Here is a 26,038-nt window from a genome sequence, read left to right as displayed (position 1 = left end):
ATATTTTATTTAAATTAATATTATTATGGAAAATCTATGCGTCCTTCTCCAATAGCTTCTAATTCATCTGACACAGTGTTTACATTTTTTTTCATACAAAATTCTTCAGCTTTAGCCTCTTAATTTCCCTCTCAAAGTGCACCAGATTCATGCATTTCGCTTTAAGAACTTAAAAAAATCTCCCGGGGGGGCATACCCCCAGAACCCCCTAGGAGGGTCGGGATCTCGGCTGGATACTATTTTCACCAAGCTGGACATTAGACGTAAAAGCAGAAAACACTGGGTGTATTAATGGCATTTAACAAGAGGGGGGATGTATCTTTTGAATGTGCAAGTAAAGTGTTGCCGTGAAGAAGGATTACAATTTACGAAGACACTATGAAACTAAACATCAGAGCAGCTACATGTCCTGATAAATGTGTTATTTTTGCAAAGTGGCCCGGCCCTTCGTAGATTTTTCTGTATGTGGCCCTCAGTGAAAAAAGTTTGGACACCCCTGATATAAACCCTTGAAGTTACAGATTTTCTGAGTGGATCACAATGTTCACAATGACAATGATTATAAGGTCATAGAAGAGTGTAAACATTTGGATTTGATAATAATGAAAATAGCTAAAAAACAGTCAACCTATTACGTACTCTATGTACTTATGTTGAATGAGATAATGCCTATTAATGTGTGTTAATACACACAATATATGCATCAGAAAAATCCCAATAATCTATTTGAATATGTCTGACAGTGTGCATGTAACAGCTTGACCAGACATGACATACGCTTTGCTAAACTCTCTAAGGAGAAAAATACAATAAATGTGCCGTAAAACCAAAACAAAACATTGACGTTTGTTTTGTTGATGTGAAAACAGACGTAATGCTCATAAACAAAAGAACTAATTGTACAAACTATTAATTAAAGGCTGTTGTGTAGTTAGATCATTAGAGCAAAGGTCCTTTCAGCCAGTAAACATGTGTGTCCCTGAGGATTCTTCTGTTTAACAACAGTTTCAACTAATTCCCTCAGAAGGAAAATTGCAGTCCGAGCTGTGAGACCAATCAGTCCAAACATACACACACACACACACTTGCATACACATACACACACACACACACACACACACACACACACACACACACACACACACACACACACACACACACACACACACACACACACACACACACACACACACACACAGATACACACACACACACACACACACACACACTCAGGTCTACAGAGAGGGCCATAATGACCTCATCAGAACTTCAACTTGAGAAAATAAAAGTTGTAATGATCAGTAAAAGTTGCATTGATATTGAAATTGTAACTTTATTCTTTAAAGGTTGAGTCAGTGATTCTGGAGAACGCTTTTTGTCCAAATCAGTGAATATCTTCTCATGATCCACTACCTGTCTGTACTGTGTTTGCCCTGAACAAATATAATCCAGTGTCAAACCTAGGCTCTGTAAATCTGTGTGAATGTCAGAGAGAATCTGGATAAGAAGAAATGGACTTGCAAGGGTGTGTGTATGTGTGGGCCTGTTTTATGGCTGTGCCCACCCTTGCCCCTGGCTACCGCCGGCCCTGAACCGAACCATGGTTTACTGAACAGTGTGAACACCAGGGCAGCCTTGTTGGAAACAGTTAAAAGGCCTTTATTGGAGGCGCTCCTGTGGTGTAGTGGGTAGAAAGGCTCAGTCCTTATAGCAGCAGACCCAGGTTCCACTCCCCTGCATGTTATCCCCCTCTGTCCCCATTTCACCTCGTCAAGTCTTTCTAAACCAAAGTTTACCCTTTAACCTTAAAGCTAGTCTTCACCCTAGAATGTTATTATTACGTAATGCGGACTTCCATTTCGTCCCCAAAAGGAAGGTACGTCCCCACAATATCACTGTGTAAGCAGGAAAATGTCCCCACAACAGCAGTAAAACAGGCCCACACATACACACACATTCCTTAAAAAAAGCTATGCTGTGTTTGTTTAGTTGTTATTCCTGCTTTTGTAATTGCAATTTTAAATATATGCACATTTGTGTAATAGCAAAGGTTAAATTTTATGTTGATACATTTTTATTATGAAAGTTTTTGAATTAGATTTTTATATTGCTCGATTTCTATTTTTCAAACCCCTTGACTTGAACTGATTTGAATAGATTTTAGCAGCATGTCCCATTTCACACCTGGAGCTGTTTATTGAAGTATTGTGAAATAAATTAATGTTGTTGTAAGTGTGTGGACATGTTCTCTGATTTATAAAATGATAAAAGGCTTTATCCAAAATCTGTTCTGTAAAAAGTAGGACACTGATATGTTGTGAAAATCTAAATAAAGATTTTAACTCTGGCTTTATCCAACATCATAGATTGTTGTTTTTTAACGAGATGCAAATGTACACATAATATTTATTCAAACATTTCTGGAAAAGTTGTAATACGAAAAATAATAGTTTTGATGTCAGTTATCCACTGGCAAAGTTCCAGGATGATATCTTTAAGTTAAACATTTTGCCCTATTTACCTGCAGTGTCTCCACATAGAAATAAGCTAAGACGTATACAGTGTGCACATGCAGTTTACCTTATTAAAAATATATTGTGCGGATATAAATGCAATAAGTTTTAACCTTGAGACAGTATACAGAATAAACAGCTCCAGGTGTGAAATGGGACAAGCTGCTAAAATCTATTCAAATCAGTTAAAGTCAAGGTGTAACGGTTGGGTCTGGAGGACACAGGCGCGGAGACAGTATAAGTAAAAGATGATTTATTTCAGGAGAAACCAGCGGGGTGTTAGGACCGTGATCCGGGGAGGGAAACTGGCTGGCATGGGGGTCCAGGGAGAGAGCAACGGGGCAAGTCCAGGGGGCTGAGTGGAAGCAGGCTAGAGCAGGCGGGCAGGAGGGGTCCGAGGAGTAGTGCTGGAGAGCGAGGGCTGGAGCTGGGGCCTGTTTCAGGTAGCTGGTTTTACATACTCTGGGTTTAACCCTGCGCTCTGAGTTGGTCAACTCAGAGCGCAGGGTTGATAAGCAACTCTGGGTTTTCGGTTTCAGAACAGTGGATCAGCGTTGGGTCAATCAACTCTGAGCGTGTTCACTCTGGGTGGAGCGTGTGCATAAAAGCCATCGTCAATGGATCGCTGATAACATGATTCACCATGGAAACAGAAGAAACAAATGATTGATCCTCCCACTTCTCCACTTCTCAAAAAAGAAAAAAAGAAATCTCCGCTCCTCCCACTAGAGTTAGAAATATTAACGAATGAGCTTATGGTAGCCTATGGAGAAGAATTAACGGGATATTGTCTCATAACTCTGATCTAATCTCCTCGGCAATTCAGAAAAAACAGAGCAAACATTTTTTGTCAAGATAATCATTTCTCTTCCGTATGAGAAGCCATAGTCTATTTTAAAAAGTTACGCATATCAGCTGTAAAGTAATAAAGCTGGCGCGGCACAGCATTGCTTACAGTGCCTAAAGCCTACTGTGCAGTAAACAGAACAGACTGTCGCTTCTTTTAAATGGGGAGTGAAATACATTAACGTCAAGACACATTAGGTGACAGTTTCCATTGAAGAGCCTGATTGATTTATTACCAGATCCATTTTCCTCAAGTGATCACAGTTTAAATTATTATATAATTTTTATATTCATATTAGGCTATTTAACGAGGCTTGTCTGTGACTTTAGGATCGCACAAGTGAACTACAACGATCGCGTGCAGCCGCAGCGTTACATGAATCCACCTGACATAAATCTGTTCAGTGGCACAGACGTTAAAAAACATAGGCTACAATAGGCTACAAATTGGTTTATTAATCTGAATGTAGAGCATGTCACGATGTGTAAGGTGGCCGCCTATATGAACGGACCGAGGGCTGAGAACAAGGCTACTGATCAGATAAATGATCGGTCAAACGTAAAATCATCAGGAAATGATAAAAACATCCCGATGGAGATTTCTATAGAGTGATTTTGCTTCAAACTGTACAGGGACGCGTGTGACAGTGACACTCTTTCTTCAGTCGGAGCTGCAGCGTAAAGTGAAAACAAACTCGGGTAGGTCTAACCACCTATCCAGCAGGTTAGACCCACGGCGTATGTTGCCGCAGTAACTGACTCTCGGTTGCGCTGAACCTGCTACCTGAAACGGAAAACCCAGAGTTTCCACCAACTCAGAGCGAACAAACTCTGGGTTGCCTCAAAACCAGCTACCTGAAACAGGCCCCTGGTGGCTGGAGTCAGGCCGGGAGAATGTATGAAAACAGAAGCTACAATCTGGCAGTGTCTGGAAGGTAGGACCGGGTATATGTAGAGCAGTTGATGATGATTGAAGGCAGCTGTGAATGTTGGTAATTGACTCCAGCACACCTGACTCCAACCCTGCAATTAGACCAGCACACAGACAAGGGTGAAAAGGAAAACACACACAAGGCCAAGGGGCCCAAGCGGGATCATGACACAAGGGGTTTGAAAAATAGAAATCGAGCAATATAAATATTGAATTAAAAAACTCTTGTATGTGTGGGCCTGTTTTACTGGTGTTGTGGGGACATGTTCCTGCTTACACAGTGATATTGTGGGGACGTACCTTCCTTTTGGGGACGAAATGGAAGTCCGCATTACGTAATAATAACATTTTAGGGTGAAGACTAGCTTTAAGGTTAAAGGGTAAACTTTGGTTTAGAAAGACTTGACGAGGTGAAGTGGGGACAGAGGGGGATGACATGCAGGGGAGTGGAACCTGGGTCTGCTGCTACAAGGACTGAGCCTTTCTACCCACTACACCACAGGAGCGCCTCCAATAAAGGCCTTTTAACTGTTGTCAACAAGGCTGCCCTGGTGTTCACACTTGCCCTTTGCACATCGACTCAAAATCGGAGCTAGTTCGGAGTTAGAGCCCAGTAAGAGCCAATTTTTTGGTTTCACACCGCCAGAGAGCCGGCCCCAGGCTGGAAAAACTGGTGCGAGCTGGGCTAAAAAATATGAACCGCCTACGTCAGGGGACGGGGGAGGAATTATCCTGACCAACCAGACCAACTCAAACCTCATGCACGCCATATTTGAAAACATTGCTACTACGAGACGTAAACACAAAATAATTACCAAATGTAGCGATCAAATCGAGCAGCGAAAATACGCTGTATAGGTTGTGTTTGGTTAACAAAGTAAAAGCGAAAGGCAACACGTGTAAAAATAAGACATATCCGCTGCTGTTGCTTTGCTTATACTGTAGGGGTGAAGGCTGCAGCTGGCTTCTGGTGCGGACTGAATGGGCGGCAGCAAAGCATTTAAGCAAAAATGCGGAAATGCCAGTATTCTGAGGACTGTCCCCTCAATGCTAATGTAAACCCTGGGTGGATAAGGATTCGAAATTGGATACGAAGATGAAATCTGAAGCATAGTTTCAGTGTTAAAACTGATTCAATGATTGCTGTCTGTGGTTCTATATGGGCTGTGGCAATCATTTTGAAACATAATATCTTGCAGCAACATATTACTGTAACTAGTTCAAGTAGAAAGTGAACTTTCCCAACACTGGTTCTCTGCATGTCATTCCCCTCTCTGCACAATTGCATCTCTGTCTCTCTGCACTATGAATAAAGCATTGGAAATAAAAAAAAATCATCTTAGAAACAAAGTGTCCATTTGGGAACCCGGATTCCTCATACAAAGGTATTCCAAATGGAAATATTCCATATATATTCCAAATATTTTTACAAAAAGGATTCTCCAGAATTGCTGGCTCCACCTTTACCATTCATTAACCCTTTTTTGTTAACAACAAACAACTCAACTTCAGAAAGTGGCAATTAGCTATGGTATTCCCTGGAGAACATGGCATGGATCGAGGGTGGTTGTTAGGGTTATGTATTGATTATCTCTTGCTACACAGACCTATACAAGTAGCAGATATTACGGCAGCCTCCCACTAGACAGTGCAGGGGTCTGCAACACAGAAGGTAACAACATCTAACACCTGTGTGTAACTGTGATCAATGTAACTGCATTGGTAACTGTGAGTTTTTTTAATCTTTTATGCTTACAGGAAAAAGACAGCGGAGCAGTTTTTGTAAACAATGTCTGTGTTTTTTAGAAACATTTCCTTAATTCAAACAAGTGGTTCATTTTGGGTTAAAATTAGAACTGCAAACCTTTTATAGACTTTGAAAACTGTTACCAAAGTACAAGAATGACGGTAAATTCAACTCTATCTTACTTCATTCTTAGCACTTATATAGACGTGGGGGATTTGAAATACTTTTTTTTTGTTATAACTGCATTGTTGTACATTGTGATTATTATTGCCAACACATCTCTCATTGTGGTTATCTGTATGAACAGAAGCTTACATGAACCGATGTACTTTTTCCTTTGCAGCCTGTTTGTTAATGAGTTGTATGGTAGCACGGGGTTTTTTCCATTCCTTCTAATCCAGATTCTCTCTGACATTCACACTGTTTCTGCTACATTTTGCTACCTACAGATTTTCTGCTTGTACACATATGTTCATATACAGTTTTGTAACTTAGCGGTCATGGCTTATGACCGATATCTTGCCATCTGTTGTCCTCTGCAATATAACACACGTATGACATCTAACAAGGCGTTTATCATTATTATTTTGATATGGTTGTACTCTTTTGTGAAGTTCGTAATCACTTTATCATTGAATATACGTTTGTCTCTTTGTGGGAATGTCATAAACAGTCTGTATTGTAATAACTACCTTGTTGTAAAGTTGGCTTGTTCTGACACAACGGTGAATAACATTTATGGCCTTTTTGGGGTCGTACTCACCATTATTGTGCCACTATTTCCAATTATTTTCTCCTATGCCACAATTCTTAAGATCTGCTTTGCCGGCTCTGAACAGACGAGACAGCGGGCTCTCAGCACATGCACACCTCACCTTTTTTCACTCATAAACTTCTCTTTCGGGTGTGTTTTTGAAATATCACAGAGCAGATTTGACATGAGTGGTGAACCCACCATGCCACGCATAATCCTGTCACTGTATTTTCTACTCATACAGCCACTTTTGAACCCGCTCATGTATGGATTACAAATGACAAAAATACGGAACATATGTAAACGTGTACTTTGTCATATGCTGGCTGCTCGCAAAGATACTATGGAGGTGAAATAACAAATATACATTTTATATTTTGTGAAATTCTTAAAGTGAGACCCTGCAGGCAAAAACATTGTTTTTTCAAGCACTGGACACTAGATCTTTTATGTATTTTGCAAAATGTTCATTCAAGTGTTTATTTGACTAAACCTTGTCTGTTTGTGTCTGTATATTGTGTCTAATCCTAACCCTACAAACCAAAAAATTCAACTTCCAAAGCACCTCAACTAACCTTGCCATAATCGTACCTAGGACAATTCCTAAGGATTTGTTCATATGTTGTTAATTGTCTGATTTATTAGACATTTTCCTCATGAAAACAGGCTGAAAGTCCTTTTTTTTTATTCATAAAAAGAAGAAATGCTGTATCCAAAATCTTTTCTGTTTGCCACTGTACTTTCCATGTTACTGATAGAGGGAATTCATTGAGAAAGATTCAAGATTGAAAGGTTTTATTTTTCACATATTCATACAGGTTGCGCAGTGCAAAGTCGTTGTGACATTTGCTGTACTGTGCTCAAATAAAAAATTAAAATAAAATGCAGTTGAAGAATATATAAAGAAGTTTTAGCCGAAGTTATAGCCTATTTGACATTAATATTGTTGCATGTTTTGTTTGTTTGTGTATGGTATGTTCGCATGAGGGAAGGAAAAGTCATGACAGTCAAAATATGGCACTTGTGTAGCCTAAATGTATTAATATATTTCTGCAACTGAAATTTTGTGAATATTTTCATAAATAAAAACATTTCCAAAACAAATCTAGATTTTTGTTTTTTGTTTGCATATTTATTCAAACATTTCTGAAAAGTTGTAACATAAAAAGTAATAATTTTAAGGTCAGTAATCAAATGGAAAAGATTAATTATGATATCTATAAGTTAAAATGTATTATATTATAACTTTAATGCATTTAGTTATCTGAGTTCACTGACCTTTTACCAGCCGAAATGTCAAATTTATGTAGCCTCCTCAAAACACTTTGCTTCACTGACCTCTAAAACTAAAGTTTGAGTTGGATGCATTTGCATTGAAATGGTTGAAAGCTTAACATAAAGAACAAGATTCAATTTAAAATGTTTATTGTCATATGCACAATAAGAAACATGTTTTCAGTCATACAATGAAAGTCTTCCTTTGTTTTCTACAAACTGAATGCCAAGAAAGAAACATGAAAATATGCAATAAAGTAACATAGAAAAAAAGCAGCAATATAGAATATACAATTTACACGGCAATTAGAAGAGCAGCAACTAGATAAAACAACAAATTTAATTTAGAATAAAATAAAACGGAATGGTGCAAATCCAAGAAAGTGTGCCGTTGTGCATAACTAAAATGTAAAAAATAAATGTAAACAGTGGCGGCCGTCCTTAGGTGAATTGATAACAGTAACAGCAGACTCTATCCGTTGTTTAGGAGTCTGAGGGCAGTGGGGAAGAAAGAGTTCTTTAGTCTGGTTGTTTTGGACTTCACACTTCTGTAACCAGTACTCGAGTTGCAAAAAGAAATCAGGGGGGACGGTGGACTGGACTTTACGTTTAGGGACGGATCATTTGTGCTGATGACAGCGCATATGGTGGGAGACCAGCGGTGTACCCTTTTGATTATTGTTTAAGCACAGATAAAGATAATTATTATATTATATTCAGTGATTGAAATAGGGGGAGGGGAGTGCCAGAACTCCCTTATTCACATATTAGTTTGCAAATCAGTGAACCATTGTAATATTCTGAATCTTTAGAGTGAAGACGCAGAGATTGAACAGCAGCTCCATTCAGGCAGGGCCAGCCCGAGGCATAAGCGAACTAAGCGGTTGCTTAGGGCCCCCGGGACTATTGTCAAGAGGCAGATGAGACACCTGTATATGACTGCTGTATGTTTGAGGTGGTGGTCGGAGGGGCCGTAGGCGCTGAATGGCAGCCACGCTTCCGTCAGTCTGCCCCAGGGCAGCTGTGGCTACTACCGTAGTTTACCACCACCAGTATGACTGTGTGTGAATGAATGGAACCTGGATCCCTGGATCCCAAGCCCCATCAACTTTTCAGTTTCCTTTTTTTGTTTACTGTTGTGCTCCTATGTAAAGCGCTTTGAGTGTGAGAAAAGTACTAAATAAATTAAATATATTATTATTATTATTATTATTATTATTATTATTATTATTATTATTATTATTATTATTATTATTATTATTATTATTAATATTATTATCATTATTATTATTATTATTATTATTATTATTATTATTATTATTATTATTATTATTATTATTATTATTATTAACATAAGCGAGCTGAACCACTCTGAGCCGCTCCCATTTTCGGTACTCCTCCGTTTGGGTATCGGTCGTCTGAAAGGGTGCTGAAAAGGTGTAGCTACACACTGCCGTCCGTTAACTGGTCCAAAGAATACTTTCCGCATTTAACCTGCTGTGTGTATTCACCTCGGCAAGAGTGAAGAGAGTCTTGTGTTATGCAAAAATTGTCGGCGCAGTTTATTGTGTGGTGTTTTTCCTCTTCATTAAATTAATCAGTGGGCTACACTGTGTCCCTCTGCTACGATGTCATCATAGTTACGTAGAATTTCAGAGTCGATGATGCCCACAGAACATTTAGCAGTTCTCCCTTTGGCGCCGCTGTCGTTCAGCAGCTGGAGCGACTGTGGCTCAGGCGGTAGAGCGGGTCGGCCAACGAAGGGGCGTTCCCATTGTAGAGATATAATCTCTCCACCTAGTCCTGGGTCTTGGTGGTGACTGGAACACCTCCCTAGGGGGGAACCCAGGGGGCATCCTTACCAGATCCATCCATCCATATATCTATCTGTCTATCTATCCATCATCCTTACCAGATGCCCGAACCACCTCAACTGGCTCCTTTCTACCAAAGGAGCAGTGGCTCTACTCTGAGTTTCTCAGGGTGACTGAGCTTCTCACCCTGTCTCTAAGGGAGACGCCAGCCACCCTGCTGAGAAAACCAAAAAGCTCATTCCCTCTCTGTAGTACACAATCCATCGGTTTCCTGCTGAGCACCATGGCCTCAGGGTAAGAGGTGCTGATCCTCATCCCAACCGCTTCACACTCGGCTGTGAACCGATCCAGTGAGAGCTGAAGGTCACAGACCGATGATGTCATCAGAACCACACATCAGAGATGAGATCCTCAGCCCACTGAACTGCACTCCCTCCCCACCACGACTACGCCTTGATGTCCTGTCCATGAATATCACAAACAGGATTGGTGATAAAGCGCAGCCCTGGCGGAGGCCAACCCCCACCGGAAACGGGTCCGACTTACTACCGAGAACCCGGACACAGCTCTTGCATTGAGCGTACAGAGATTGGATGGCCCTGAGAAGGGACCCCCTCACCCCATACTCCCACAGCACCACCCACAGTCTCTCACTGGGAACCCGGTCATACGCCTTCTCTAAATCCACAAAACCTATGTAGACCACATGAGCATACTCCCAAGCCTCTAGGATCCTTGTGAGAGTGAAAAGCTGGTTGTTGTTCCACGACCAGAACGGAGTCCGCATTGTTCCTCTTCAATGGCTAGACTATCGGCCGAACCCTTTCCAGCTCCTTCGTCAGATCAGATGATACGATCATGAGATCGATCATCGACCTTCGGCCTAGGGTGCTCTGGTACCACGTACACTATGAGCATCCTTATGTTCCAACATGGTGTTCGTTACAGACAAACCATGACCAGCACAGACGTCTAATACCTACCACTCAGGTTCCGATCAGCACTTCATCGTGTGGCCTCAGATCAGATGATAAGATCATCAATGGAGACCCTACCAGAGCCCCATGCAGGACTTCCTTTTTGGGCTCTTCAAGAAGGCCCAGTACTCTGAGCTGCTGTTTGCTGCAGACGTACACACACACACACACACACACACACACACACACACACACACACAGACAGACAACAGTCAGAGTCTTACCCCTCTACAACAGGAGGTGTAGGGGGGCCACGCTCTCATCCACTGGGGTAACCTGGGGCCAGGGGCTCGTGAGTTTTAGTGTCCGGTTGTGATGTTTGCTTTTTTGGACAAAAGGACAAATCATACGGAGGAAGAATGGTTAGGAAACATCCTGTGTACGTGGAAAAGGCCTCAGTGTCACATTAAACGTTATAAGAAGTCTCTCTTCTCAGTTAAAGTTCTATTTTCTCCAGTCAAACTTTCTACACGTCGTCTGCTCAGCGATAATGAGGAAGGATCTGTCTCTTGGGAGTTTTCTAAGAAGGTGTACTGTAAAACAGCAAGTCACTGCAGCAGACAGTTAGTGGTGAGTCAATACAGACAGAGGAAGATGGTGGCCATTTTAATATCTGTGTAAGTATGCTATAGGCTGTGTGTGCTGCTGTGTGTGAGTATTGTTCAGTTGTTTTCAGACTTTGACTAAAATGTCAAACTGGAGTCCAGTGAATCAGTGTTGGTGGAGAATTGCCTTTAATTCTAATATTACTGCTGTTTACTTGTTTTTTAATGTCCTCATGTTATTGTCTAATGCAAAGTCCCTCTGAGTATCTTAAAAACTGTTTACACAAAAATATATTAGTGTCAGAAAATTATAAAAGGTCACTGTTTGTAAAAATGATGCCTTTTTTTATGAAGCTATGTTTATGTTAACATTTGAAAAATATTTGCACATGCTCTGCATGTTGTTTTATCTCTTAAAATTAGAATGATGTCGAATTCAACTTTGTCTTATTTCATTCTTGGAGCTTATTTGAATGTTGGGATTTTAAGATACTTATATTTCATGATAACTGCATTGTTGTACAGTGTGATAGTTATTGCCAACACATCTCTCATTGTGGTTATCTGTAGGAACAGAAGCTTACATGAACCAATGTACCTTTTCCTTTGCAGCCTGTTTGTTAATGAGTTGTATGGTAGCACGGGGTTTTTTCCATTCTTTCTAACTCAAATTCTCTCTGACATTCACACTGTATCTACTTCATGTTGTTTCCTGCAAATTTACTGTATATACACATATGCAAGTGTAGAGTTTGTCAACTTAGCCGTCATGTCTTATGACCGATATCTTGCCATCTGTTGCCCTCTGCAGTATAACACACGTATGACATCTAAAAAGGCATTTATCATTATCATTGTGGTATGGTTGTACTCTTTTGTTAAATTCTTGATCACTTTTTCCTTAAGCATTCGTTTGACATTTTGTGGAAATGCCATAAACAGTTTGTTTTGCCGAAACTACCTTGTTGTAAAGTTGACATGTTTGGACACAACAGTGAATCACATTTATGGACTTTTTGCCACGGTTATCACAATTTCAGTGCCTCTGCTTCCAATTCTTTTTTCTTACATGAAAATTCTTAAAATCTGTTTTTCTGGTTCCAAACAAACGAGACAGAAAGCTGTCAGCACCTGCACACCTCAGCTGGTGTCTCTCATTAACTTTTCATTCGGATGCTTCTTTGAAGTAATTCAGAGTAGGTTTGATATGAGCAGTTTACCCAGTGTGCTGAGAATGATTCTGTCTGTGTATTTTGTGATCCTACAGCCACTTTTGAATCCTATCATGTTTGGATTGCAAATGTCCAAAATAAGAAAAACATATACACATATGTGCTGTCATAAAATGTGGATTGGTCGGAGAAATACATTGCAAGTGCAGCACACAATTGTCAGTAAATCTTTCACAAAACACTTTATTGGGCGCACTAAAGTCCACTGTTAGTTGGTAGAGCAGGTTTTGCAGTTTGCTCCTCCACTTCCACATTTTGAAATGTCCTTAGCGTGCGAGCGTGTGTGTGTGTGTGTGTGTGTGTGTGTGTGTGTGTGTGTGTGTTTTTGTGTGTGTGTGTGTGTGTGTGTGTGTGTGTTGAATGGATGAATAAGCATCAAAGTATAAATGCAGCAATTTGCCATTTTCATATGATGTCTTGTGAAATAAATTAATGTTGTTGTAAGTGTGTGGACATGTTCTCTGATTTATAAAATGATAAAAGGCTTTATCCAAAATCTGTTCTGTAAAAAGTAGGACACTGATATGTTGTAAACATCTAAATAAAGATTTTAACTCTGGCTTTATCCAACATCATAGATTGTTGTTTTTTAGCGAGATGCAAATTTACACATAATATTTATTCAAACATTTCTGGAAAAGTTGTAATACGAAAAATAATAGTTTTGATGTCAGTTATCAACTGGCAAAAGTTCCAGGATGATATCTTTAAGTTAAAAATGTTGCCCTATTTGCCTGCAGTGTCTCCACATAGAAATAAGCTAAGACGTATACAGTGTGCACATGCAGTTTACCTTATTAAAAATATATTGTGCGGATATAAATGCAATAAGTTTTAACCTTGAGGCAGTATACAGAATAAACAGCTCTTGGTGTGAAATGGGACATGCTGCTAAAATCTATTCAAATCAGTTCAAGTCAACAGGTTTGAAAAATAGAAATCGAGCATTATAAACATTTAATTAAAAAACTCTTATAATAAAAATGTATCAACATATGAAACATTAACCTTTGCTATTACACAAATAAGCATATATTTAAAATTGCAATTACAAAAGCAGGAATAACAACTAAACAAACAGCATTGCTTTTTTTAAGGGATGTGTGTGTATGTGTGGGCCTGTTTTACTGCTGTTGTGGGGACATGTTCCTGCTTACACAGTGATATTGTGGGGACGTACCTTCCTTTTGGGGACGAAATGGAAGTCCGCATTACGTAATAATAACATTCTAGGGTGAAGACTAGCTTTAAGGTTAAAGGGTAAACTTTGGTTTAGAAAGACTTGAAGAGGTGAAATGGGGACAGAGGGGGATGACATGCAGGGGAGTGGAACCTGGGTCTGCTGCTATAAGGACTGAGCCTTTCTACCCACTACACCACAGGAGCGCCTCCAATAAAGGCTTTTTAACTGTTTCCAACCAGGCTGCCCTGGTGTTCACACTGTTCAGTAAACCATGGTTCGGCTCAGGGCCGGCGGTAGCCAGGGGCAAGGGCGGGCACAGCCGTAAAACAGGCCCACACATACACACACCCTTGCAAGTCCATTTCTTCTTATCCAGATTCTCTCTGACATTCACACAGATTTACAGAGCCTAGGTTTGACACTGGATTATTTGTTCAGGGCAAACACAGTACAGACAGGTAGTGGATCATGAGAAGATATTCACTGATTTGGACAAAAAGCGTTCTCCAGAATCACTGACTCAACCTTTAAAGAATAAAGTTACAATTTCAATATCAATGCAACTTTTACTGATCATTACAACTTTTATTTTCTCAAGTTGAAGTTCTGATGAGGTCATTATGGCCCTCTCTGTAGACCTGAGTGTGTGTGTGTGTGTGTGTGTGTGTGTGTGTGTGTGTGTGTGTGTGTGTGTGTGTGTGTGTGTGTGTGTGTGTGTGTGTGTCTGTGTGTCTGTGTGTGTCTGTGTGTCTGTGTGTGTCTGTGTGTGTCTGCAATTTTCCTTCTGAGGGAATTAGTTGAAACTGTTGTTAAGCTGAAGAATCCTCAGGGACACACATGTTTACTGGCCGAAAGGACCTTTGCTCTAATGATCTAACTACACAACAGCCTTTTATTAATAGTTTGTACAATTAGTTCTTTTGTTTATGAGCATTACGTCTGTTTTCACATCAACAAAACAAACGTCAATGTTTTGTTTTGGTTTTACGGCACATTTATTGTATTTTTCTCCTTAGAGAGTTTAGCAAAGTGTATGTCATGTCTGGTCAAGCTGTTACATGCACACTGTCAGACATATTCAAATAGATTAATGGGATTTTTCTGACACATACATTGTGCGTATTAAGATTGCATTTGAGGCCTAACATACACAGATTTCAATACCTTCATCCTCAACAGGTTAAGATAATCTTCACTTGCAATCACACTGAATTGGTTGTGAATGTTGCACAAACCTCTGCCAACATTTGGACCAAAAACCCCTAAGTTGTCTCACTTTCTGACTCATACCCTTCGCAACGACTCTGAGACTATTCTGAGAACATTTGTCGATAGATAGATAGATAGATAGATAGATAGATAGATAGATAGATAGATAGATAGATAGATAGATAGATAGATAGATAGATAGATAGATAGATAGATAGATAGATAGATAGATAGATAGATAGATAGATAGATAGATAGATAGATAGATAGATGTTCAAAATTCAGGTGACATGACAGTGAGGCTCTGCCAATAACGCAAGGAAATTAGTAACCACCGAGGCAGTTGGGAAACTCTCTTGCAAATGCAGCTCGTAATTCGTCGCCAACAGTCGCAGCCCAGTGAGATAGGGGCTTGTCGCATAAAAACATACTAACTCCAAACCACAACACAAATTTGTTCATGTCAGTGTGCGGGTAACACTTTACAATAAGGGTACATTAATTAACTTATAGTTAATGCTAAGTTAATGCTATTAAGGGTTAGTTAATACCTATTTAGTAATAAGTAAGTGTTAATGCTTAGTTATTCACGGTTAGTTAATGCTTAGTTACTGCTTCTTAAGCACTGAATAAGCAGTTATTAATAGTTAGTTAATGCGTATTTAATGTTTATTAAGCATTAACTAGGACTTAACTAACTGTTAATTAATGTGCCATTATTGTTAAGTGTTACCAGTGTGTGAGTAGGAACCTTCTTGAAAGCATCATGTGGTACAAAATACAGTCTTGATTCAACAAATGATTCGTCTTTACTTTATTGATAAAATCCAAAGTGTCCTCACCTCGGAGATGAACTACAGTTACATCATTTCATTTTTAAAAACATTCTGAATCAGTTAACAGTCCCTTAACCAATCAGGAACTAGGAGACCAGCTCCGGTTCCCTGACATTAATAACATCGGCCTACAATGACACTCAGAGACTTTTCAATTCACTATTGCCCATTTTCAACTGGCGCTCTTGGCCGTGTTGATATGCATTTCAATTACCACTTTAAAGCTAGAGTACATAACTTCAAACGAGGAACTTTTTTTTTTTTTAAGATAATTTTTTTGGCATTTTCAAGCTTTATTGGACAGTACAGAGTTGCAATGGGGATACAGAGAGAGAGGGGGGGGGCTGACCTGCAGTAAAGGTCCACGGGTCGGATTTGAACCCGCGACCACTGCAACGAAGGCCGGAGCCAATATGGTACACGCTCTATCCACTACGCCAACGGAGCGCCCAACGAGGAACTTTTAAATCTTTGCTAAACAGTCTAATTTTTCCTCTGATGATCATGAATGACCAGCAAACAAGACCATCAGTGAAAAGAATGCTATTTGTATGCCTTTGCGCCAGCAATAGGCATTATGTTTTTTGGTGGTCCGTCCTTCTGGGCCGATTCTTGTGAACGCAATATCTCATGAACGCTTTGAGGGATTTATGTCAAATTTGGCACAAACTCGTACTTTGATTAGAGGATAAACTGATTAGACTTTGGAGGTCAAAGGTTACTGTGACCTTACATATTCTGAGGTCTCAGTGACCTTGTACCATATTGTATCTTCTTTGGAGCTTTACCTTCTTTAAAGCATCGACCACCAACACTGGACTTTCACCGTTCGACAATTGTGTCTCGCATAACCATATAACCATCAGGCGATAAAAACACTACCGATTTAGTCCAAAGGGGGCGCTACAAAAAGCAACTCAAAGTTCCTCTTAGTGGGGGCACCCTTAGCTCAGTTGGTAGAGCGTCCCCCCCCCCCCCCATGGGCCTCGGCCAGCAGCGGACCCGGGTTAGATTCCAGCCCACGGTCGTTCTCTGCATGTCACTCCCCTCTCTGCCCCATTTCAACTCTGTCTCTACACTATCAATAAAGCATAAAAAAAAATGCCAAAAAAAAATATCTTGAAAAAAAAAAAAAAGTTTGTCTTAGCTACTTTAACTAACGGCATCAACTCAAGGTGAAGCATCAGTAGTTGAATTCACACAAACGGGTCTTCCTGCTGTAATGGAAATGCAAACCCCTACCAAGCCAAGCCAGCACATGTTTATGGACAAACGCAATTCATCACCTCATGTCGTCTCTTCTTTGTGTCTCCTGTTAGTGGATTAGGTAAGTGCCACAATCTTTCAATTTGTGATAATAGCGTGAAAATTGGCTTGAGCAGTCTCCATGGGTCGCTTGGCAAGAACATTTTCCGAGATAATGAAATAAAATAAAAAAATGTTAATGGAAAAAACCCATCAATACATTTCTATGAGAAATGTTCAAATTCAAAATTTTGAATATCTCGGACAGTTTTCTTGTCCAAGTGACCAATGGAGACTGCTCATGCCAATTTTCAAGCTTGTATCATCAACTGAAAGATTCTGACGAACATAAGCACTTAGCCGCTCCACTATGTCTCTACACACTACCTTTGGCCTAAAGGTTTTGTCCTAATCGCTCGGTTCTAAGCCAAGGATGGCCAAGAACATTTTCTCTGACTCCAACCACGTTCTGAACACAGAGAACAATGCATTACCATCAAATCGGATATATAGCATAGTATGGGGTTCCAGAATTTAAAAAGGTTAGACTGGTGGCACTCTTCACAGTCATTCCTCAAATTTAATACGGCGTTTAATCCCAGATCAAATCCAGCTAAAACATTATCTTCTGTTGCTGTAATATTATGTTGTGGAGTGTCAGTGGAGCTAAGGGTCTAAGGGCAGAGGGTGTCATACTGTACAGACTGTGAAGCCCACTGAGGCAAATGTCTATTTGAGATATTGGGGCTATACAGATAAAACTGATTGGTTTGGCTTCTGGTCCACTTCTACCAGCTAAAACATTGTCTTTTCTTGTTGTAAGCACTTTGAGATTCTTGAATATAAAGTGCATTATAAATAAAATGTATTATTATTATTAATATTATTATTATTATTATTATGGTATGTTGAATGTATGTATTTTTGGGTCCTGTCTTGATGTCTTGCTTCTTGTATTTTTCTTTGATGTTCTTATTATAAATAGTGGAGCAGATAAGGGCTACAATCTTTCAATTTGTGATACAAGCGTGTACATTTGCATGAGCAGTCTCCAAGAGTCACTTGACAACAAAATTGTCTGAGACAATGAATTAAAAAAAAATTTTAACGAAAAAAACCCAATGCATTTATGTGAGAAAATTTCAAATTCACAACTTCAAATGTCTCGGACAATTTTCTTGTCAAGTGACCCATGGAGACTGCTATGACAATGTTCACGCTTGTATCATCAACTGAAAGATTGTAGCCCTTATCTGCTCCACTATTTATAATAAGAACATCAAAGAAAAATACAAGAAGCAAGACATCGAAAATAAGCTCTTAGCCGCACCACTACAATTAATATTGTATCGTTCTCCTTTTTGTTTTGCTTCTATTTGTGATATTGGGGCTTTACGAATTAAACTGATTTTGTTTTGCTTCTGGTCCACTTTTACCTCCTAAAACATTGTCTTCTGTTGTTGTTATGTTATGTTGAATTTACTGTACATAATTTTGGGTCCTGACTTGATGTCATGCTCCTTGTATTTTTCTGTGATGTCCTGACTATACTTTGCACTATTTAGAATGTATTTAATGTAAATATGACTGATCTTATTTTACCGAATTTTTTATCCGTTTGTTTTTATTGCACCGTGGGGTCGGAGATCGACGGTAATTTCGATTCCTCTGTATGTCTAGAACATATTGTAGAAATTGACAAATAAAGCTGACTTTTTGACCTTGATAAAGTTATTTCGCATCGTTCTCCTTTTTGTTTTGCTTCTGGTCCATCTTCTACCTCCTAACGCATTATCTTCTGTTGTTGTTATGGTGTGTTGAATGTGTGTATTTTTTGGGTCCTGTCTTGATAATTGTATTTTTCTGTGATTTCCTGGTCCATTTTATAACTCAATTTGTGATATTGGGGCTATACGAATAAAAGTGATTTGTTTTGGTTCTGGTCCAGTTCTACCTCTCTGCACTGATCTTGTAGACATTTACGAATAAAGCTGACTTAGACTTTTTGACCTTGATAAAGTAATTTCGCATCGTTCTCCTTTTTGTTTTGCTTCTGGTGCACCTCTACCTCTCTGCACTGATCTTGTAGCGCAGCACGAAGTACGCGATGAGCCTCAGAGAGAAGAAGAAGATGCCCAGCACGATGAAGTCCATGTAGAGTTTGGCGTCCAGCATGTCCAGCTCTTTCAAAATGGCGTCCGACTTCTGGAAGTGACACGTGTCGTTTCTGTCGCAGTGAAGATCTTCTCGGTCCAGACCGTAGATGGAAAGGATCACGCCCTCAAAACCGTATCTAGAAACACACAATACAATTCAGCTTAGGAGAATTTATGAAGAACATCTAGACAAAAAACATTCAGGTACTTTACAATAAGGGTACATTAATTGGCCGTGAGGTAATACTAATAACGGTTAGTTAATGCGTAGTAAATTACTATTAAGCATTAAGTAAGTGTTCATGCTTAGTATTTTACAGTTAGTTAAATAAGTACTAGTTAGATGGAATGGATCACACCCTTGAAACCGTATCTAGAAACACACACACACACACACACACACACACACACACACACACAGCGTAGGAGGATTTTAAGTTAAGTTACTTTATTACTCAATGATTCAATTGAAATGTGTATTTTCTCATCTCCCCTCTTAAGTTCCCACACTCCAGAGGGGGTCAGAGCGCAGGGTCAGCCATAGTACAGACAGACAGACAGACAGACAGACAGACAGACAGACAGACAGACAGACACACTCCAGAGGGGGTCCTCACACAGGGTCAGCCATAGTGCAGACAGACAGACAGACAGACAGACACACTCCAGAGGGGGTCCTCACACAGGGTCAGCCATAGTACAGCGCCCCTGGAGCAGTTTGGGGTTAAGTGTCTTGCTCAAGGACACAATGATGCACCGTAGATGTAATAGCAGTCACCACTAGTTTTACTACAAACACCCTCCTGTCCAGTGCCGGGGATCGAACCAGAGACCTCATGGTTACTGGGGGGAGGAACCAGAGACCTCATGGTTACTGGGAGGAGGAACCAGAGACCTCATGGTTACTAGGAGGAGGAACCAGAGACCTCATGGTTACTGGGAGGAGGAACCAGAGACCTCATGGTTACTAGGAGGAGGAACCAGAGACCTCATGGTTACTGGGAGGAGGAACCAGAGACCTCATGGTTACTGGGAGGAGGAACCAGAGACCTCATGGTTACTGGGGGGAGGAACCAGAGACCTCATGGTTACTGGGGGGAGGAACCAGAGACCTCATGGTTACTGGGAGGAGGAACCAGAGACCTCATGGTTACTGGGAGGAGGAACCAGAGACCTCATGGTTACTGGGAGGAGGAACCAGAGACCTCATGGTTACTGGGAGAGAACCAGAGACCTCATGGTTACTGGGAGAGAACCAGAGACCTCATGGTTACTGGGAGGAGGAACCAGAGACCTCATGGTTACTGGTCGGCCACCTTTCCTCTAGAGTCTAGGCCATCCTACCACCCCATTTATAAAGAACATCCAGAAAAAACATGCAGACAAAAGTTAAATTGAACTTTCTCTGCTGCCTATTCATCATCTCACTTTTGGATCTGAACCCTAGTTTTGAACCCCTGAATAGACGACGTTTACACATTACACACAAACAAATTAAATGACACAGTCTTAATTCACCTCATTAAAATATTGTGTTTTCATGATTGTTGTAGGCTTAAGTCACATTATTTAAAGGTAAAACCTCTACAGAGTGATCAAATCAAATCAAATCAGTTTTATTTGTATAGCCCAAAATCACAAATACATTTGTCTCAGTGGGCTTTACATTTTATACAATATGATATATGATACAATATGATACAATATGACACCCTGCCCTTACACCCTTAGCTCGGCTGAGAAAAAACTCCCAGTAAAAAGCCTTTACCGGGAATAAAAAAAAAATTTAAGAAATCTCAGGGAGAGTCAACAGAGTAAGGGATCCCTCTCCCAGGACGGACATACTGCAATAGATGTCATAAGTAGAGAAAATCACGAAGGAATTTGATCATTGACCAGGTGATTACATGGTAATACTAAAGTAAAGTGTGAATAGTGTGGATGCACTAAAAAGGACAGCGCCCCCACCTGACGTAGGAGATGTAGGATATCCACTGCAGGTACCAGGGGATGGTGTCGAAACTCACGAAGAATCCAGAGAACAAGAGAACGGGGATCGCTGTGACCGGACCTACAAACGTCGCCACCTAAACGAGACAGGGATCCAAGATATGTGCAATAGAATGATGTGCAATAAATAGGTTTGCACTTTAGCACATAGCACTTTAGCACATAGTACTTTAGCACATAGTACTTTAGCACATAGTACTTTAGCACATAGCACTTTAGCACATAGCACTTCATCCATAAGTTCTAGTGCAATAAACACTTGCACTTTATCCCCATACTGTAGATTTCTATGCAACACAGCAAAGTGTAATTTAAGTATATCAGGCTCCATGTTTAAAAGTTGGTTTGTCTGGTTGTGTTTTTGTTCTGTTGTACTCTGTATGTTTCAGAAAGCAATGTTGCACTGTGCTGTGCCCAATACAAATTTCCCCACGGGGACAATAAAGTTGAATCTTGACATTGACCTTGATACTTCAGTGTCATTGAATGTGTACAACGAAGGCAAGGCAAGTGTATTTATATTGCACAATTCAGACACAAGGCTACTCAAAGTGCTTGACATCCATCCATCCATCCATCCATCCATCCATCCATCCATCCATCCATCCATCCATCCATCCATCCATCCACCAGCAGTCCTAGACTCTGTCTGTCTGTCTGTCTGTCTGTCTGTCTGTCTGTCTGTCTATCGATCTATCTATCCATCCATCCATCCATGTACCTGTAGTGATGTGGAAGCAGCTACTATCAGCAGTCCTAGACTCTGAGATGTCTGTCTGTCTGTCTGTCTGTCTGTCTGTCTATCCATTCATGTACCTGTAGTGATGTGGAAGCGGCTCCTATCAGCAGCCCGAGGCTCTGAGCCACTAGAGACGTCAGAACTCCCAGAGAGATGAAGAGAAGGAAGCGCGCGGCGTCGGGAGGCTGGGCCGTCATCCAGTACACTATGCTGCAGTAAATCACCGGGAATATCACCTGGGAGGACAGCGAATCAATCAATCAATCAATCAATCAATCAATCAATATCCTTAATTTAAATTTGCTCCGAGGAACTCTGTTTGTGTTAGGTATTGTTGCACCCCCTTATGGACAAAAGCGGTAGTGTTTTTACCACGCAAGCTGTTGTTCCTAGGTGAGCGTATACCCATGACAAAGGAATTAAGAAAAACTATATAAAAAAAGCATTCTTTGCAGGAAAATACACCTAACACCTGAAAGCTTTCATATCTTCTTTCAATCATTCTACAAGATAAAATTATGAGACAGGACTAAAACTAATAAACATTTTCATCTGGAAACTATAAGACTAAGGGCCGGTTTCGCAGACATGGATAAAGCCTAGTTCTGGACTAAATTGTACTTTCAATGGACAATCTCCATTCAAAATTCCATTTAGTCCAGGACTAGGCTTAATCCATGTCTGTGAAACTGGCCCTTTATGTATAAATGCTGCCAAAATGATCGCAGCTGTATACATGAAGTTGACTGTCACTCGGTGGATTATTGAGATCCTACCTGGAATGGGACGTCGGCCATGGTCTTGGCGAGGTAATACGCCTTCAGACTGTACCAGTAGTTCAGATGTTCCCTCAGAAACACGCCCATCTCCAGAGGAACTTAAGCACACACACAACAACACATCGCTTTATATAAACTGTATGTTAAAGGGTGTAGAACTTTTTTTTAGTCAACATTGGGCTCCTTTTGTAAGGTTTGTATTCTACTGTGACAAGTTTACATGGGCTAATATTAGTCAATTGTACAACACAGACATTTGTGAGCTGCAAAGACAAGGCAAGGAGGGAGGGAGGGGGGAGGGATGCTCACATATTTCATTTTAGAATAATAAGTAGAAAAAAATTTACGAGTTTCTCTTAAACTTATTTTCTACAAAAGTTGGGGCGCTCCGGTGGCGTAGTGGATAGAGCGCGTACCATATCGGCTCCGGCCTTCGTTGCAATGGTTGCGGGTTCGAATCCGACCCTTGGACCTTTACTGCATGTCATCCCCCCCTCCCCCTCTCTCTCTGTCTCCCCATTTCAACTCTGTACTATCAATAAAGCTTGAAAATGCCAAAAAAAATAATCTAATAAATAAATATTTTCTACAAAAGTAATTATTTTCTACTTTGTTTTTACAGCTGAAACATTATTTTAAAACAATAGAATAGAATAGAATAGAACTTTTTATATACATACAGTATATACTCTATACATCTTCTTTCATATTTGATGCGTGTACTCACATGTGAGCACGGTTGGCATCAGAGCAGCGAACATGAGAAACAGCATGGAGAAGAAGAGGAACCCAGAGTTGCTTAGAACCTTCTTAGCTTCGTTCCCGATGCCGAGGTACAGCAACCCGATCAGAACCCCGATCCCAATGTGAGACATGATCCGCAGGTGGGTCAGCACCTAAACAACAGTTACAACATGGAAGGGTTGGATAGAAAATAAATGAATGAATTAATAAATTAAAAATAAATAAATAAATAAATAAATAAATAAAAAATATAAAAAATATTTAACAATAACATTTGTATGAAAAATGTAATAAAAGATGTATAAAATAACAATTAAAAAATAAATAATTATGTGTGTGTTTTTTTTTATTTATTTTTTTTACCTTTATTTATACAGGTAAATCCCATTGAGGCCGAACACTCTTTTGCAAGGGAGACCTGTTTTCCTTTCCCACGTTACCATTCACACACCGATAGCAGGCTAACTATCGACATTCACACGAGGCAAGGTGGGTGAAGTGTCTTGCCCAAGGACACAACAACTATGACACAGGTGGCAGGGCGGGGATCGAACCTCCAACCCTTTGATCATCAGCCGACCCGCTCTCCCACCTGAGCCACAGTCGCCCCGTGTGTGTGTGTGTGTGTGTGTGTGTGTGTGTGTGTGTGTGTGTGTGTGTGTGTGTGTGTGTGTGTGTGTGTGTGTGTGTGTGTGTGTGTGTGTGTGTGTGTGTGTGTGTGTGTGTGTGTGCGTGCGTGCGTGCGTGCGTGTGTGTGTGTGTGTGTTCCTCACAGAGTCTCTCAGGATACTGAGGAACGTTCTCCTGAACAGAATGGAGAACTGAGTCAAACAGCTCGCAGAGAAACTGTGGCAGCCTTCAGAAGATGACTCCTGGAAACATGGACACACAGAGGAGTTAGTGCAATATATGTATCATATATAGTCGGACGATAACACAAAGTAAAATGTGTGAATATGCAAAGAGAAAATTGTGTATTGTGTGTAATTGTCCGGAATAATAATAATAAATAAATAAATAAAAGATGGATTTGCTGATGGATTTATACTGTATAATACAAATATACCTTTCAGCAAAGTATTATACAACATGCAAATATATTCAGTCAAAGCTGGTATTACAGTTGGAAGTATTCAAATGACCAGATAGATCAAAACCTGTTTCTCTTTTACTAGGTTCATTGTGTATTACTTGATATCATAACTAGAATATTTTCCATTTTAAAACGTTGGCAAACTGAGTAAATTAATGACATTGTGCTTGCCCTGCTTCCTGAACAGGTGAAATGAAAGGGTGCGTTTGTTTCGTACCTCCCCATGGCTGTGCCAGAGGAAAGGGTGGAGCTTAGTGTCTCCGTTCGGCTCTGTGTTGTATTCTTTCTCTGACTTCCTGTCCTGAACGGCTTTCACCAAACGCACCATCTGATCCCCGTACTCTCCAGACGCCACCTCCATCACTGCAGACACAACAAGACAATGTTCATAATTATAACAATAAATAACTGTAACAAGACAATGTTACGTTTTTTTTAATCCCGATAAAATGTTTTTTACTGGGAGTTTTTTCTCAGTGGAGCTAAGGGTGTAAGGGCAGATAGATAGATAGATAGATAGATAGATAGATAGATAGATAGATAGATAGATAGATAGATAGATAGATAGATAGATAGATAGATAGATAGATAGATAGATAGATAGATAGATAGATAGATAGATAGATAGATAGATAGATAGATAGATAGATAGATAGATAGATAGATAGATAGACAGACAGACAGACAGACAGACAGACAGACAGACAGACAGACAGACAGACAGACAGACAGACAGACAGACAGACAGACAGACAGACAGACAGACAGACAGACAGACAGATAGATAGATAGATAGATAGATAGATAGATAGATAGATAGATAGATAGATAGATAGATAGATAGATAGATAGATAGATAGATAGATAGATAGATAGATAGATAGATAAGGGCAGAGGGTGTCATACTGTTTGGAATGTAAAGACCACTGAGGCAAATGTCTATTTGTGATATTGGGCTATAAAAATAAAACTGATTTGATTTTGATTTGAGTAAATAATAATAATAAATAACTACTTTACGAAGGACACAAAAATGTTACATAAAAAACCTCCATCAATGAACACACAAGAAGACAATGTTAATAACTATAATAAATAACTGTGATTAATTCATTTGTATCCTGTTTATGATGGTGCAAGCGTCTGTTTGTGTGTGTTTATGTTATGTAAGAGAAATAAGTAATGTAAATAGACATATTGTGATAAGAAACAAGAAAAATAAATAACTACATTACTAAGGACACAATAAATGGATATAAAAAACCTACATCAATGTCAAGTACAGTGTTTATAAGTACAGTATAGACATGACAGGAAAACATTTACATTAAAAAAAAGAGTAACAGGATGTTTTGGGTGCAGTTCCTGTAACAGCCACTAGATGGTGCTGCTGGACACTGGAACATTCAT

General features: G+C 39.9%; 3 protein-coding genes across 3 annotated transcripts in view; 2 read left to right on the top strand and 1 right to left on the bottom strand.

Moving 5' to 3' along the window:
* Positions 1 to 6,192: 6,192 nt before the first annotated feature.
* On the top strand, positions 6,193 to 7,149 carry LOC307248514 (olfactory receptor 11A1-like; the record flags this gene model as incomplete). The annotated part of the gene is made up of 1 exon (XM_080024909.1): positions 6,193 to 7,149. One exon carries the CDS (start codon positions 6,193 to 6,195, stop codon positions 7,147 to 7,149), a length of 957 nt encoding a protein of 318 aa, XP_079881035.1.
* Positions 7,150 to 11,826: 4,677 nt separating this feature from the next.
* LOC307248513 (olfactory receptor 2A14-like) lies at positions 11,827 to 13,387 on the top strand (the record flags this gene model as incomplete). The annotated part of the gene is made up of 2 exons (XM_080024908.1): positions 11,827 to 12,734; positions 13,375 to 13,387. The coding sequence occupies 2 exons, from the start codon at positions 11,827 to 11,829 to the stop codon at positions 13,385 to 13,387; spliced, it is 921 nt and encodes a 306-aa protein (XP_079881034.1).
* Positions 13,388 to 19,171: 5,784 nt separating this feature from the next.
* abcg1 (ATP-binding cassette, sub-family G (WHITE), member 1) overlaps positions 19,172 to 26,038 on the bottom strand; it is a gene marked incomplete at both ends in the record, with an annotated part of 24,560 nt that continues 17,693 nt past the window's right edge. Inside the window, 7 exons of the mRNA XM_080025236.1 lie at positions 19,172 to 19,400; positions 21,232 to 21,350; positions 22,090 to 22,248; positions 22,789 to 22,889; positions 23,519 to 23,687; positions 24,309 to 24,407; positions 24,846 to 24,991. Of these exons, the coding sequence (XP_079881362.1) occupies positions 19,172 to 19,400; positions 21,232 to 21,350; positions 22,090 to 22,248; positions 22,789 to 22,889; positions 23,519 to 23,687; positions 24,309 to 24,407; positions 24,846 to 24,991 (1,022 nt within the window). The remainder of the gene's footprint in view (positions 19,401 to 21,231; positions 21,351 to 22,089; positions 22,249 to 22,788; positions 22,890 to 23,518; positions 23,688 to 24,308; positions 24,408 to 24,845; positions 24,992 to 26,038) is intronic.

Source organism: Ammodytes marinus (genome assembly GCF_949987685.1).
Source record: "Ammodytes marinus genome assembly, chromosome: 3".
Lineage (NCBI taxonomy): Eukaryota > Metazoa > Chordata > Actinopteri > Uranoscopiformes > Ammodytidae > Ammodytes > Ammodytes marinus.
Note: the sequence above shows the minus strand (reverse complement) of the source record. Positions and strands in the feature narration are given on the sequence as shown.